General features: G+C 43.1%; 1 protein-coding gene across 14 annotated transcripts in view; it reads left to right on the top strand.

Annotated features, from left to right (window-relative positions):
* BLVRA (biliverdin reductase A) overlaps positions 1 to 15,087 on the top strand; it is a 43,339-nt gene that overhangs the window by 14,015 nt on the left and 14,237 nt on the right. For 5 of the 14 annotated variants that reach the window (XM_061586239.1, XM_061586229.1, XM_061586228.1 and 2 more), the window contains 7 exons: positions 301 to 462; positions 1,371 to 1,463; positions 3,343 to 3,487; positions 6,126 to 6,252; positions 10,377 to 10,496; positions 11,170 to 11,267; positions 13,334 to 13,441. In XM_061586239.1, coding sequence (XP_061442223.1) covers positions 6,134 to 6,252; positions 10,377 to 10,496; positions 11,170 to 11,267; positions 13,334 to 13,441 — 445 coding nt within the window. In that variant the 5' untranslated portion in view covers positions 301 to 462; positions 1,371 to 1,463; positions 3,343 to 3,487; positions 6,126 to 6,133. Of the gene's footprint in view, positions 1 to 300; positions 463 to 578; positions 751 to 1,370; positions 1,464 to 3,342; positions 3,488 to 6,125; positions 6,253 to 10,376; positions 10,497 to 11,169; positions 11,268 to 13,333; positions 13,442 to 15,087 lie in introns of all 14 variants that reach the window. The other 9 variants (XM_061586243.1, XM_061586241.1, XM_061586230.1 and 6 more) reach the window with 8 other exon arrangements.

The following is a 15,087-nucleotide window of genomic DNA, read 5'->3' as shown; positions in this document are numbered from 1 at the left end:
GTGGTCAGCTCAACCTCCTTTAACCCACTGATGATGCACCTTGTTATTTGCATGATGGTTTGTTTCTTGCCCACTAGCAGTAAAAGAGACTTCACATACTGGGAAGTGTGGCTTCAATTGCTGTGGTTCCCAATACACTGCCTCTGAAGGTAGACCAAACCATGTGTGTTCTCTCTGTCAATTATTACTCACTGGAATTGGGTTGGCTGTCAAAGTGAGTTTATAGCAGCCCACAGAGTAGGCAGGAAAGAATAAAGAATCTTCTTAATTCTTACTCATTTCTCAAACCTCTCTCTGCAGTGAAGGGTGAAGTCTGTAAAGAAGTTTGGAGCAGCCACATTAAAGGTCAGGCAGGGCATTCCAGGCAGGGAGTTGCCAACCCTGCTTTGATATGGATATCGTTGCAGAGGATTCCTAGTTAAGCCTTACCAACAGTACAATCCTAAAAATATCTACACAGAAGTAAGTCTTGTTGAGTTCTATGGGGCTTAGTCCCTTAGTAAATGTGTTTAGAATTGCAGCCTTCAGGGGCATCCATCTTTCGTACTGAGTGCTCCCATCTAACATCTCCACAACAGTAGGCTTTCTTCCTGCAATGGCCTTCTGGTGACTGGCCTGGCCTGAGGGCACTTAAACCCTTCTTGCCAGAAGCAAGTAGTCTGGATTAAATGTTCCTTACCAAGGCTCTCTAAGCAGGTAAGAAGGAATGATCCCTTCACTTCAGCTGGATCTGGAAACACCCTCATTTAGGTAAGACTTCTATCTTAATTTCCAATCAGAGAATTTTTTTTGTTTGAGTGGTGTGCTCCAAGCAAGTGTGGTTGATGCTTAATGACATCACTAAGACCTGCCCCATGACATCACAAGGGCATGCCCCTATGACATCACCAGGATCCGCCTCTGAAATCTCAGGGTTTGGAATGCTTCTGACCTGGCAATCCTTTAGAAAACTAGGGTTTAACAATGTCATTTGAAGGTTGAAATCGATGTCAAGGTTTTTGTTTATTTTAGTAGTAAGAGGATCTCAGTTTTCTTGAATAAAGTATGTCTTGCTTTGTTAGTCTATACTTTCTCCCATATGTTGCCTCCTGTGCACTTTAGTCAACATCAGAAATTCTGTCTTATGTCCCGTCCCCCCCAACGGAGGTGAATACAAGAAAAAAGAACCTTTTCATGGTGCTGATGTTTTGGAACTCCTTCCCCTCTTTGGACCCATCATTGCATACATTTTGCTTGCTAGTTAACACATGGCTCTCTTGCAAGAGAGATGCAGTTAAGCCCTTTCTGCTGCTGCTGTGATACTGATTAAGAAGCAGCTATCTGCTAGTTTTATGTTTATGGTTGCTTGTTTTTAAATTTCTTGTTCTTAGCGACTTCGGGCTCTTGATCCCCACCCCACCCTTTTACAAACACTACCTGTATCTCTGAAGGAATATTTCCCAGCTGTGAGAGGCTAATTAACGGTAAGAACATAAGAAGAGCCCTGCTGGATCTGGCCAATGACCCATCTAGTCCAGCATCCTATTGTCACAGTGGCCGACCAAATGCCTATATTCACTAATAGGCAAAAACCCCTTGCGGTTTAAGAATGTACCTATAGCCAACAGATACTTCTATCAAACTTTAAAAATCAGGGAAATTGGGCAGCTATAGTGAGTGCACCAGGGGAGCAGGAGACCTGAACTCCTCTCTGAGATATTGTACTGCCCTACAAATTTGTCAAAATGCAAACACAATTTGGGTTGGTCTTTCACAGCCCAATCCACTTCCTGTGTCGCTTGGAAGAATTTGTTAACATGTGCCTCTGGGCATATGGTGAGTGGTGACCTCCATTTCCAAAGATGGAGAATTACATTTTTGTATGTTTGTTGGTGTTCTTACTTTGCTTCTTTTCTGTTACTATTGTTTCTACAGAGAATCTAACCTAGAAAATTATATTTCTCTCATTATTCATCCTAGAAATATGTGTCAAATTTATTTTTATTATTTTCAAAGCCTTTTTATTGGTTAGTGTCATATGATGGTGAAGACAGCCTTTTGTGTTTCAAACTGGAGGTTATGCTCTTTCTATTTTGGGCACATTAACAGTTGAATCTGAAACTGCAGTTTGATGTACAATCAGATTACATGACATTGCTACTTAAGCAATGACTCTAGCTGTTGGAAAAAACAAACTTGGCCTGCCCAAGATGCATGTTTTCAGCCTGCTATGGTTTAACTACCCCACTTAAGGGAAGGTGGGCATGGCCAATTAAAAACATAGAGCACACCTAGAAGTTTGCTAAGATATATTTCCCCTCCCACTGTTTTATCTTGTGCAAACTGAGACACTCCTCATGTCCATTGGAAACTATTGTGCATAACAGTCAGTGCCATTATTCCACAATTGTTTCTGAGCTTTTTTTTAGTGTTACAAAGTGTTGCAGTACTTCACATATTCACAGAAACAGAAGCAAATGATTTACTATAGGAAACTTCACTAAAATTGCAAAGTAAATCAAACATATTCAAAATGACTATCTGAACGATATCAATTGTTTTAATACTGTTGTTTCCTCCCTGCTAAAACAAGATCAGTACAGCACATATATTGTTTCTGCTATTTGGGCTGACTGCAGATGTTGCCACTACTCACCATATGCACAGAGGCACATTTTACCAAATTCTTCCAATCTACACAGCAAGTGGATTGGACTGTGAAAGACCAACTCAAATTGTATTTGCATTTTGACCAATTTGTAGGGCAGTACAATATCTCAGAGAGGAGTTCAGGTCTCCTGCTCCCCTGGTGCACTCACTATAGCTGCCCAATTTCCCTGCTTTTTAAAGTTTGATAGAAGTAGCTGTTGGCTATAGGTACGTTCTTAAACTGCAAGGTTTTTTGCCTATTAGTGAATTTATTATCTATAAACAATGTTCTACATTTACTAGTCAGATGTTCCATGCTCCTCTCTCTCTCTTCTGCTCCCCCCACCCCCAATTAATGATACTTCCAGAAAGTTTTTTAAGGAGATGAGCCATTTTTAACAAGCATGAAGAGAAGTTTTTGCTGGAAAAAAAGGCTCTCTCTGAAATGTCCCAATTTTATTGCAAGCAATAATACACTAGCAGTTAACCAGAGGATTAGAATTCAAGAGTTTAAAAGAAAAAGCGGGACAGTTTTGGGTTTTTTTTAACTATTTCAAAAAAGGAAAGGAAATTGGACTTTCCCCCTGAAGGGGCAGCATATCTAGTTTCAGTTCATCCCAGGAATGCTCCTGCAGAACTCCGATTTGATACCCAGGTACTGGTTTTGACAGATAACTCACCGATTGGTTTTACCCTCATGCTTATCTTGCGCAGGCAGAAGCACATACGTGTTATCTCTATGATACAGAAAAGAGGGAGAAAAGTTTAAGTGAAAGCATAGTCCGAAGTGCAGTTGCCTGCATCCTTTTGCGTCCTTTCTAGACAGACCCAGGTGAAGGATTTCTCTCCCCCTTCCCAGGTATGTGCTCAGTTCCATCCCTAACTCCTGCATCTTTTTTCTGTTCGCTCTTGATCTGTCCTCCCAGTTTTGCCAGCTCTTCCTGCCAATTGGTGCTGAGCTAGCAGAATGGGTGGAAAGTTGCAGAGGGCAAGAATAGACAATTATTTATGGGACTGGAAACACATTGCCTTGTGCAAGCAGCTGACCATCTCACAGCAATTTTAATTGCACATCAACACCTGAAGTGTGGTAAAATCATCCTTCTCTTTGGGCAGGATGAAAGAAGTAAAGACTGTAGAGAGTTTTTGATAATAATTGCCTGCTTGAGGAGGCTACCAGCAAATAGAAAAAGGAGTTGTCTTTTCTGTTAATACTGCAAGTAAATTTTTGGGAAAAGGCAGCTTCCAAAGCTGTGAGGGAAACAGTACCCTGTTGGCATTATTAAGAGGCCAGTGTGCCCTTTCTCCTTGCTCCTGCCATCCCAGAGCAGCTGTCAGTTGGAGTAGAATGTTCTTTCCAGCAGGGAAAGGGGAAGCAGCTTCACCTGTCCCTCTCCTGAGAGTGCAGAAATAACTCTTTTGTTAACTGGTAGTTGAAAGAAGAAAGAAACCTAAGGTTTATTACTACAACAAGTAATGTCATATATGCTGAAGTAGCCATGTGGCTTGTAGCCAGGGACCTATTAATAACTTACTGAGAACAGGAGGAACTGTTTTACAGTGCTTCCGATCCTATCTCCAGGGTTGCTGTCAGAGAATAGCATTGGGTGACTATCTTTCGGTCCCTTGGCAGCTGTGCTGTGGGGTGCCGCAGGGTACCATCTTGTCCCCCATGCTGTTTAACGTCTATATGAAGCCCTTGGGAGCAGTCATCAGGAGATTTGGGGTGAGGTCTCAGTATGCTGACGATACCCAGCTCTGTTTCTCTGTAACATCTGAATAGGGAGAGGCCATGCAAACTGGTGCCTAGACTCAGTGGTGGGCTGGATGAAGGCCAATAAACTGAGCTTGGATCCTAGCAAGATGGAGGTGCTGTGGGTTGGTGGTTCCCGAGTTAGGATAATTGGTCAGTTGCCTGATTTGGAAAGGGGTCTGTAGTCTGGGGGTACTCCTGGATCCATCTTTGTCACTAGAGGCCCAGGTGACCTCCGTGCCTAGGAGTGCCTTTTACCAGCTTTGGCTGGTAAGACAGCTGCGGCCATTTCTGGACCGGGATAGCCTGACCACTGTTGTCCATGCACTGGTAACCTCCAGTCTGGATTACTGTAATGCGCTCTATGTGGGGCTGCCCTTGAGGTTGGTCCGGAAGCTGCAGCTAGTGCAAAATGCAGCGGCTAGACTGCTCATTGGGGCAGGGTATTGCCCACATGTCACCCCACTGCTGAAAGAATTGCACTGGCTGCCCATTTGCTACCGGGCCAAGTTCAAGGTTCTAATTTTGGTGTACAAAGCCCTATACAGCTCGGGGCCAGGATACCTGAAAGACTGTCTTACCCCTTACATACCCAGTCTATCACTGTGCTCTGCAGGTGAGGGCCTCCTGCAGATACCATCTTATCAGGAGGTTCGTTCTGTACAATATAGGAAACGGACCTTTAGTGTGGTGGCACCTACCCTGTGGAATTCCCTCTCCTTGAATATTAGGCAGGCGCCATCTCTGCTATCTTTTCAGTACCTTTTGAAGACTTTCCTCTTCCAACAAGCCTGTTAAGTTGAGACCTATCCCAGTCTGCGTCTGTGTTAGAATTGCTTTTAATATGTCTTTTAATATATTTAGCCTTTTTTAAAAAATATATTTTTTAAAATGTTTTTAATGTTGTTTTGTTTTAATGTATTTTAAGGTCTTTTTATGATGTTTTAAAGTGTTTTTAGTGTTTCTGTTTGCCGCCCTGGGCTCCTGCTGGAAGGAAGGGTGGGGTATAAATAAATAAATTTTAAAAAAGACAGGAAGAGAAGGGCGAAAGTAGAGGAGTGAAGCCTGCAAAAACAGCAAACACTTTAGAGGAGGAATCAGCAGAAGGAAGAATAGCTTGCATTTCTGTCTATCGCCCCCGCCATTGGTTCAGGTCACTGGTAACGTGTTGGTGCTTTACTTCCAACACTCTGGCCAATGGATGGGGACGGGTTCTTCTTCCCTTTCCTGTGAAGTTCTGCTTCTGAGTTCTAATTCTGTTTGTCTTGAGTTAAAAGATTTGTTTTATCTACACAAGCATCCCTGTAGCTCAAAATGTGTATAACAGATTTTTAAAGTCTAATAAATGCATTTTTAAAAAATCATTATGACTTATTAGATTTATGCATGGGAGTCTTGCAGTTAAATACAAATCATACAGTATCACAATACTAGTTTTTAAAATGCATACATTAAGCATCACAGTTAAACTCCCAATAACCAAACTTCTCTGTAAGCATTTTTTCCTTGCATTTGTTTCCATTTGTGGTTTTTATGGTGTAATCCTCTGAGGTGTTAAGAAATACCAAATGCATTTAACTTCATAAAGGTTGAAATAATGCAGCTCTTTAAACAATTAAGGCATCTGGATAGAAAATGGTAGTAGCAATTCTATGATAACTTAGGCTTGTTTCTCTGTCCTATAATCCTTATAACATTTCCTCCTTTTTTTATGCCCCTCTTCCCTCCTCCCTTGTTCATGCAGGATTTGCAATGTTTGGGACTGTGGTGATTGGGATTGGAATTGCTGGATCTGTGAGGATCAGGGATTTGCTGAATCCTTTGCCTTCCAGCCCTGCAGAGCATCTTAAACTATTGGGCTTTGTGTCTAGGTGAGAAGGGCTTCATTGTATGGTTTAAGAAACATTTTGTAAATGAGACAAAGTTTACATATTGTGAAAAGAAATGTGCTGGATGGCGCATTGAGACTAACTTTTAATAACCTTTTTATTTTTAAAAACTTGCATAAGCTTTCATCAGTAACAACCTGCTTCTTCAAATGCTGACTAGTAACTTAATATTGTAATGAGCCTCGCCAGGGCTAGCGCCAGGCATGACTAGACCCTGGGCACCAACTCACCCCAGGCACACGGCTCCTGTCTGTTTCACCTACCCCTCTGTTGTCTCCTGTTGCTTCACGCACTGCACGCACAGGGCTGCAATCAGCCAAGATGGCAATGGAGGCTTCTCTAAGGGGCTAATGTCCCCACCACCATCTTGGTTGATGGCATGCATGTGCGGTACACTACGTGCATGTGCGTGCACATGCCTGCCATCAACCAAGATGGCGGTAAGAGCATCAGCCTCTTAAAAAAGCCCCTGCCGCCATCTTGGTTGATGGCAACCCTACATGTACAGCGGGCGCAACTTCAGGAGACAGGAGAGAGAGAGAGGTGGAGCGGCCTGAAAGCTCCCTCCCTGCGATCAGCATCAGAGAGCCTGCCACGGATTGTGTAAGGGGAGCGCTACTACCCCACCCTAACGAGGGGCCCTTGGCCAGGGCCCAAGCTGGCTGCCCTTTGGCACCAGCCCTGAGCCTCACTTTCAATATCTAGAATGCTCTAGCTCTATCCCGATTGGTTGGTGTAAATATCAAGGTTCCTTCTCGGAACCAAAGCCTCGTGGCAGTTAACTGAATGAAAAAGTTGTAAGGTAGCCTGTGAGTGCTGTAGCCATCACAGCAGGAAAACCTTGCAAAGATGTATCAAGTACTTAGAGCAAAGCAATGTCTTGTTCCTGAAATCCTTACACTGCCCACACAAAATGTTGTCACCTAGCTAGTCACGGCCAGCACCAGGCATGACTGGGCCTTTGGGCACTAGCCTGTCCCTGGGCCTGTGGTGCCGTAGCCCAATCCCCCTGTACAGGTGGTGCAAGGCTAATCAGCCTGCCTGTGCATCCCACCTACCTCTCTCATCCCTGTGAACGATGTGTGTGCTACTTGTGCATACCTGCTATCAACCAAGATGATGAAGGGGGTGTCAACCCCCTAGAGAAGACCCCACCACCATCTTGGTTGATGGCAGACATGTGCATGCAGCACACATGTCATTCACAGAGACAGGAGAGGTAGATGGGACGTGTAGGTGGGCTTATTGAAGGCCATGCTGACTGTATGGGGGGGTGCCTGGGAGCTCCCTCTCCACGATCCACAGCAGGGTTGGGAGCCGACACTGCCACGCATTGCAGAATGGGAGCACTACCTTCTCACCCTAAGGAAGGGTCCTTCAGGGGCCCCTCTGGGCCGCAGGGACCTCAGCCGGGGTGTCTGTTGCCGGCCGTATAGCTAGTACATCTCTGCTGGCTCTTCACAAATTCCACTCCCACCCCCCTCCATGGCAGAAATTCACAAAGCGCCTCTTGTCCATAAGAGTAACAGAGGGTCTTCAAGTTATTGTTGCTTAACCTTCCCCAAAGAGTGAAGAATACATGAGTGAGAAAGATGATGGTATTTTTAGGACTGGCCAGTAGTTTACTCCTAAGCCTCAGGAAACCTTTTTCAGCCCAAGAGCTGCAGTTCCTCATAGGCAACCTTGGGGGGAGGGGCCCTTGCCTGTTGTGTGTGGGGCCAGGTGCAAAAGCAGGTGTAGTAACAGGTATGACCTTCACACACAAAAAGTAAGAGGCTTCTACGTACCCAAACCCCACACACCCCTCTCCATCCAGGCAAGCAAGAGGCATTTTTTCAGTTCAAGGGCACATCCCAGCCAGAGAAAAGCACTTGAGGAGGGAACAGAGCAGGGCCCTGGAGGGGCATGCCCTGTGGATGGGGGATGTGGCCTGGGAAGATCCTAAGGACTGTACAAAGAGGCCTGGGGGGCCACTTCACCCTTCTGGCCTGAGGTTCCCCACACCTGTTCTAAGGCAAGAATGCTACCTGCTTCTTTTCAAAGGCTGAGATTGATAGAACTGTATGGGCTAGGCTGATACGAATTGCTTGTGCTAGCCCATTGGAATTGCTGACATTTTTCTTTGGGTGGCTAATTTCCATACAAGCCGCTTTTGATAATTCCCCCAGCTTCCACTGTGGTTTGCTGTGTGATACAAGGGATCACTGTTTGGGAAAACAAGCCTTAAAGCCCCTTTGGGGTCTTGGAATCAATTTCATGATTCGTTTGATCCTGGCCAGCAAGGACACAAGCCGAGAAATAGGAAGCAGCAAACGGTCTTGATCAAACTTATTTATTATTTAGTGCGTTTATACAGGAATACGCCGCTATACGGACCTTCACTTTACGGACACTCGCGAGTACAGACGTACTTACAGTAGCATCATTCCCCTGTTTACGTACTTCACTTTGCAAGAACGGACACTTAACCTTTGGTTGTGGCCTGTTCTTTCAGTGGGGGGTGGAAAGAGACGCGGCCGCAAATCAGCTGGGAGGCGCGATCGCGATCAGCTGGGAGGCGCGGCAGCGCAGCAGCAGAGGCTTTTGCGCGGGGCTTTGAGGCTCCGCGTGAAGGAGAGTTGGCGCAGTGGCGGCGCACGTGAAAAAAGGTAGTGCTTCACTTTAAGTACATTTTCGGTTCACGTACTCGCTCTGGACCCGTTGCGTACGTTAATGCGGGGTATTGCTGTATATGCCTTTCTGCCAAGAGACCTGAGGTGGTTTACAATGTTAAAATACTAAAACACATATTACAAAATATAGATCGGAATTCTCTCAGGTGGACTGATGGTTCCTTTGGGGGTTGATGGCCTGGGTTCCCTGGCTTGGGCTCCTTCACATCACTAGTATTCAGAAGCATTACACTGCAGTCTCTCAATTGCCTGAGCACTGGTGCAGGATGTTCAGGCTCTGATCAACACCCATTGTTAGCCACAAAACCCCCCGTAGGTTTACTATAGGTTTTAGTAATGAGAGGCAACTGGTTTGTAAATCTTACTTAAACTTTGCGTCTGTACTAGGCATTGGGTCCACTGGGAGTGAATCAACATTATTAATTTTAAATGCTTTTTCTTCCCCCCCCCCCAGATGTTTGAGATAACTGATACACTGATATATGTATGCCTATAACAATATAAAGCAAAACTGATTGTACAACAATAGCTTGTTAGGATGCTAATTAAACAATGAATTAAGAAAAAAATCCAAAAAAACCAGAATGGTTTTTACTATCTGAAAGTTGTCCTAAATAAATACCATGCAATCGTTTTAGAAAAGCCGAAGGAATATACCCTTCCAAAGCTACAGTGGTAAAGACCTCATTTCTTGTTGAAGATGTTTTAACCTTGTGCAATGAAGGCCCTTGAAGATGGTGCCAGTTAGGCCAGGGGGCTTGAATGAGGAGAGACATTTGTCTTCCATTTTACAGATGGACGTGTTTGTTTATTTATTTATTTATTGCACTTGTATACCGCCCCATAGCCGACGCTCTGTGGGCGGTTTACAGCAAACTGACTTGTACAAGACAACTCAGTGAGTCCATGACTAAGCCCGAACTTCAGTTTAGATCTCCCAGTTCTAGTCACTAAAAATATGATAGTTCTCTTCCAGCTATTTTTGCGACCCAGGCATCTAAGGGAGCACCTTCTCCCATACCATCCTGTCTACGCTCTTAGGCTCTTCTCTCTATTCCCTCTTTGTCAAAGGTGGAATGGAGGCAACCAGAGAGAGGGCCTTTTTGGCTGAGGTCCCCATTTATGGATAACCATCCCTAAACACTGTTTTCTTTCAGGCACCAGGTGAAAACCTTATCCTCTCAAGCTTTTAAGGTTCATACATTTTTAAATCTTGCCAATGGTTCTGTTTTATGTGCCAGTTTTATTATTTATTTTTATTGTTGTGACATTTTAACAGTGACAACTCTGAAATCAATTTTGGGAAGGGTGGTATAGAAATACTTTAATAAAATAACAAATAAAACACTTGTTTCTTCCATTTGCACGTTTGTGCCACGTCAGTGAAGTTCACAGCAGGCATGTTCTGATTGATTTTTTTCCTGCTAAAACTAGGAGATCTTTAGGCGATGTTCACAAAGTCAAGCAAATTAGTCTACAAGAAGCTCTGGACAACAAGGAGGTCCATAGTGCCATCATCAGTACAGATAACTGCAACCACAATGAGACTGTCAGGTATTGCCTTTCCAATTCCCTAGCAACAAAATACCATTAGAATACATTTCTCCATCTTTCTAGATGACCAGTATGATTTAGAGCAAACGTCTCACTTCATATTTTGTATTCAAGCATTATCCATCTCATCAACGGTTCATATATACATTTTCTCAGCTTCTAAAAACGTGGAAATGTGGTAGGAGCATAGGCAACTGCCTTATACTGAATCAGACTATTGGTCCATCTAGCTCAGTATTGCCTATGCTGCCTGGCAACAGCTGTCCAGAATTTCGGGCAGGGTTCTCCCCCAGCCTTACCTGGAGATGCTGGGGTTGAACCTGGGATGTTCTGCATACAAAGCAGATGTTCTACAGTAGAAATCTCTATGTGCTATTTTCAGTTTATGTGAATTTATTTACATGTATTGTACAGGGTGCTAGAGTACAAAACGTATGGTGAAGAGTGTTCCTTCGTGCCTAGAAATGCCTCTGATTTCCATTAAAGCTAGCTCCAACTGGTAAACCAGTTTGAAACTGGTGTATTGTAATGGCTGCACAAAAAGAACCATAAGTATGGATGTTTGGCAAGGCTGCTGGGAATAATTTGGGAACACCTGTGTAAAGTGTGGTGAGATTCTCAAAGGCAGTGTAAGATGTATAAATGTGATGTGTGTCCTTTTCTCTTCTATAAGGATGTTCCTGGAGGCTGGGAAACATGTCCTTGTTGAGTACCCTTTGGCATTGTCTGCAAAGGCAGCACATGAGCTCTGGGAGTTGGCAGAGCAGAAAGGTACTATGGAAAACCACACCTGTACTTGTTTAAAATAGTATGTGGCACTATGGCTTTGCTGTTTTGTAATCTAAAGTGTGTGTCCCAGGGCAGAACAATTGGAAAGGTACCCTGTCCTATATTGATAGCTGTGTAGAAAGAAGAATTTGACAGTATGGCTGCTTCTACCATTGCAGCATCATAATGGATGAAATTGCATATGCCAAAGTTCTCCTTTCTATGAAACTGTTAAAGGCAAAGAAGATCTGTCCTGGCCCTTCCATAATAGTACTGGGTGATCTCAAATGGGGAATAGGTGTAATATAAAACAGATAAACAGAGAATATTCTGTGCTGCAGGAAAGTTACACTCTTGAATCAAGGACACTTTTTCTGCTTCCAGGAAAGGTATAAAGTGTATTTTACCCATTGGACAAAATGAGGGGATTGCCTCATAGAATAGTAGAGTTGGAAGGGGCCTATAAGGCCACCAAGTCCATCCCCCTGCTCAATGCAGGAATCCAAATCAAAGCATTCCCGACAGATGGCTGTCCAGCTGCCTCTTGAATGCCTCCAATGTCGGAGAGCCCACTACCTCCCTAGGTCATTGGTTCCATTGCCGTATGGCTCTAACAGTTAGGAAGTTTTTCCTGATGTCCAGTCGAAATCTGGCTTCTTGCAACTTGAGCCCACTATTCCGTGTCCTGCACTCTGGGACGATCGAGAAGAGATCCCGGCCCTCCTCTGTGTGACAACCTTTCACGTTCTTGAAGAGTGCTATCATAATGTTGCGAAACAGAGGCAGGATCCCTCCAGAGCTCCCCAGTCATTTTCCTCTGTTGCAGGACAGAGCTTTGTGTACCATATGGCCTTTCCTGACTCCCTAAACTATCCTTGTGCCCTCAGGTGAGAAGGAGGATGCTACCCCATTGCTATTGTTGAAAAAAAATTCTGCGTGTGGAATTTGGAGGTGGGTGGAAGCTAGGGATGTGCTAGAATTCTGCCCAATTCAGATTTGGTACCGAATTTTCTATTAATTCACTTATTCTCAGTCTTTGAGGATCAGACTTTAATGTAGTAAGTTTCTGCAGCTAACCTTGAAAATATTTTTTTTAAAAGTCTCTAAAATATCGATTTTAAAAATAATAATTTATCAGTATTTCCTTTAAAAATATCTCCTTTAAAAATACTGATATTTCCTTTTAAAATATTAATATTGATTTTTTTTTAGCGAAAAAACCCGCACAGATTGGTAAAAGCTGTGGCTAGCAGATAAAGAATGAACTCAAACCGATGCCAGCCTGTTAAGTCAACAGAATGCTTTTGAACTGCAACACTGGCCAATGGATCTCATCCTTACTGGGAGCCACCTTGTGCTTCACAGATAGCAGCAAAATTTGGGTTGGACATGATTTCACCTTTCCTAGAAAATAAAAGCAGGAAATGGAATGGTACAATTTGTGTATGAAGCACCTTTGTTCGTTTCATGTCTTCCTTAGCTAATGTATGGTGTTCATTTTCTTGTTTCACAGTAGCAGTTTTTCACCCATGTGAATCACAGTGCAAAGAGCATCCATTTATTTTAAAAAGTAAAGGGGCAGATGTGGCAGTACACATTGGGCACTGAGGAAGCACATATTTCGGAGCAGGCCTGCAGAGTTTGTGACCCACCATCCATCTAGTGTCTATTTGCCTGCCTGCCTGGATTCAAAAGCAGGGACATTTTACAGTAGCTGACAGGATACAATAAATGGTTGATGGGCAGTGTTTGTCACAAGGTGCACGGGACTGTTCTGGACAGTGTTGCACTTCATCTTTTAAGGAAACAAGGCCAAGAAATGGAATGTGTAGCTGTTGCCTCAGTGTAAGGTTACCAGCTCTCTTACCCAAAGGGAGATGTTGTGACTTGACTAGCTGTGTGGGAAGATGTTCGGAGACATACAACTTCTCTCATGCTCTTGTAGAACCACTGGGCAATCATGTCAATCATGCATTTGAACCTCTTGCCATTCCCATGTGTTGATCATTTTTGGCCCTCATTTGGCACACTATGTAATTCAATTAAATCTGCATTTATCTCAATACCAGGCAGAATCCTCCATGTGGAACACATTGAACTCCTGACAGAGGAGTACAAGCAGCTGAAGAAAGAGGTGGCAGGAAAAGAGCTTGTAAAGGGAACATTACACTTCACAGGTCAGTTGTTAAGACAGTGTCTGTTTTAATGCAGCTCTGATCTGCTTCCTATCCAGTCCTTCAGACTTCATTCACCCATCCATTTCTGGAAGGAATAAGTGTGGACCAGTCCTAGATTCTTATCCAGTTCAACCAGATGTTCTGCTCTCCAGAGTTCCTTCTCAAGCTCTTTCCATTTTTGGCTGTGTGTGTGTATGATCTGCTGTCAAACATCTATTCCCTTTGAACATCATATTGGACTGTTTTCATTCTAGGGCAACAAGCATAGTGACATCTGAATGGGCCTATCTAAATAGGAAATTTCAACTTTATTTGCCAGATGAGCGGGTAGGGAACTGAACTAGGATAACTTGAGCCCTACAGCATCCTTGGATAGTTCCGTAGTCTTGAGTTAGTCAGTATAATTCAGTGCAAAACATAACTCTTTACTGTGGTTTGTTTTCCTTACCATAGTTAAGCATTCTATGCTTCATGGTTTTAAACTTTGTATGGTTTTAAAATTGTATATTTGTTTTAATGTTCAGTGTTTTTTGTAAACCAGGCAGAAAGCTTTGGCTATGGGGTAGTATATAAATGTAATAAATAAATAAATTCTGTCTGAACCATGGTTAAAGATTGGCCACAAACTAGGAGGTGAAACCATAGTTTGAAGTGTGTTTGTCACAGTTTGTTACCTATCTGTTATCTATGGTTAAGAGTTGTATGTGTGCTGACCTACCTCTGCTTGTGAGGTAGGTCTCACTGATAGCTTTCTACCCATGTCCTCCAGGGGCAGGACTTAGTTCTACATGCTAAACCAGAGCTTGGAAAAGTTACTTTTTTAAACTACAACTCCCATCAGTCCCAGCCAGCATGGCCACTGGATTGGGCTGATGGGAGTTGTAGTTCAAAAAAGTAACTTTTCCAAGCTCTGTGCTAAACCATAGTTTTATTACATGGCTATATTCAGTATATAGTAGTACTATGTAAACAAGCCTGAGGTGTTTCAGCTGCCTACCCCTCCAATTGGCTGCAAGAAGATCAGAAAATTTAATTTCCATTTTTAACTAGCTGCAGTTTAGTGTTATGTCAGAACCCAGGTAAACTATAGTCAGTCTTATCTATGGTTTACTGAAACAAGCCAACTTCAAACTGTGGTTTATGAAGTTGGCTTTTTCAACACGTCATAGTTAAGATTCTTCACAAGTTAGGTTCAGATATAGTGATAAACTGCGGTTAATTGAAAACATTTAGTGTTATGTCCATACCAGGCTTATGTTTGGGATCTTAACCGGGTTAAGGTCCATAAACCATGGTTAGCGTTTTAACATAGTTCACAAGTATTTCTGCAAAAAACTTCACCTTTAAACCTCCATTCCTCAGTAAGTGGTAACTACCGCATAAAGTTGTTGGGACTGTGAGTGCAATAAAGATTGTAAAACACTTTGCAAATTAAGTTTCTTATAAATAGTAGTAATAGCAGCAGCAGCATAGCATTTATTTAAAATAAAATACCTATTTTCTAATTTCTCACAACAAAGTCAAACTCTAGACATGAAATAGAGTGAGACCATTAAATGGATTGTATCACTTCACATTACAGATTTGGAGGGAGGATGACATTGAAATGCTACCCGTGACCCAGTTTGCATGTAACATGAAGCAAT

This window comes from Rhineura floridana, chromosome 10 (assembly GCF_030035675.1).
Source record: "Rhineura floridana isolate rRhiFlo1 chromosome 10, rRhiFlo1.hap2, whole genome shotgun sequence".
NCBI classification, from domain to species: domain Eukaryota; kingdom Metazoa; phylum Chordata; class Lepidosauria; order Squamata; family Rhineuridae; genus Rhineura; species Rhineura floridana.
The sequence above is the reverse complement of the archived record's forward strand: the minus strand, read 5'-3'. Positions and strand labels throughout refer to the sequence as shown.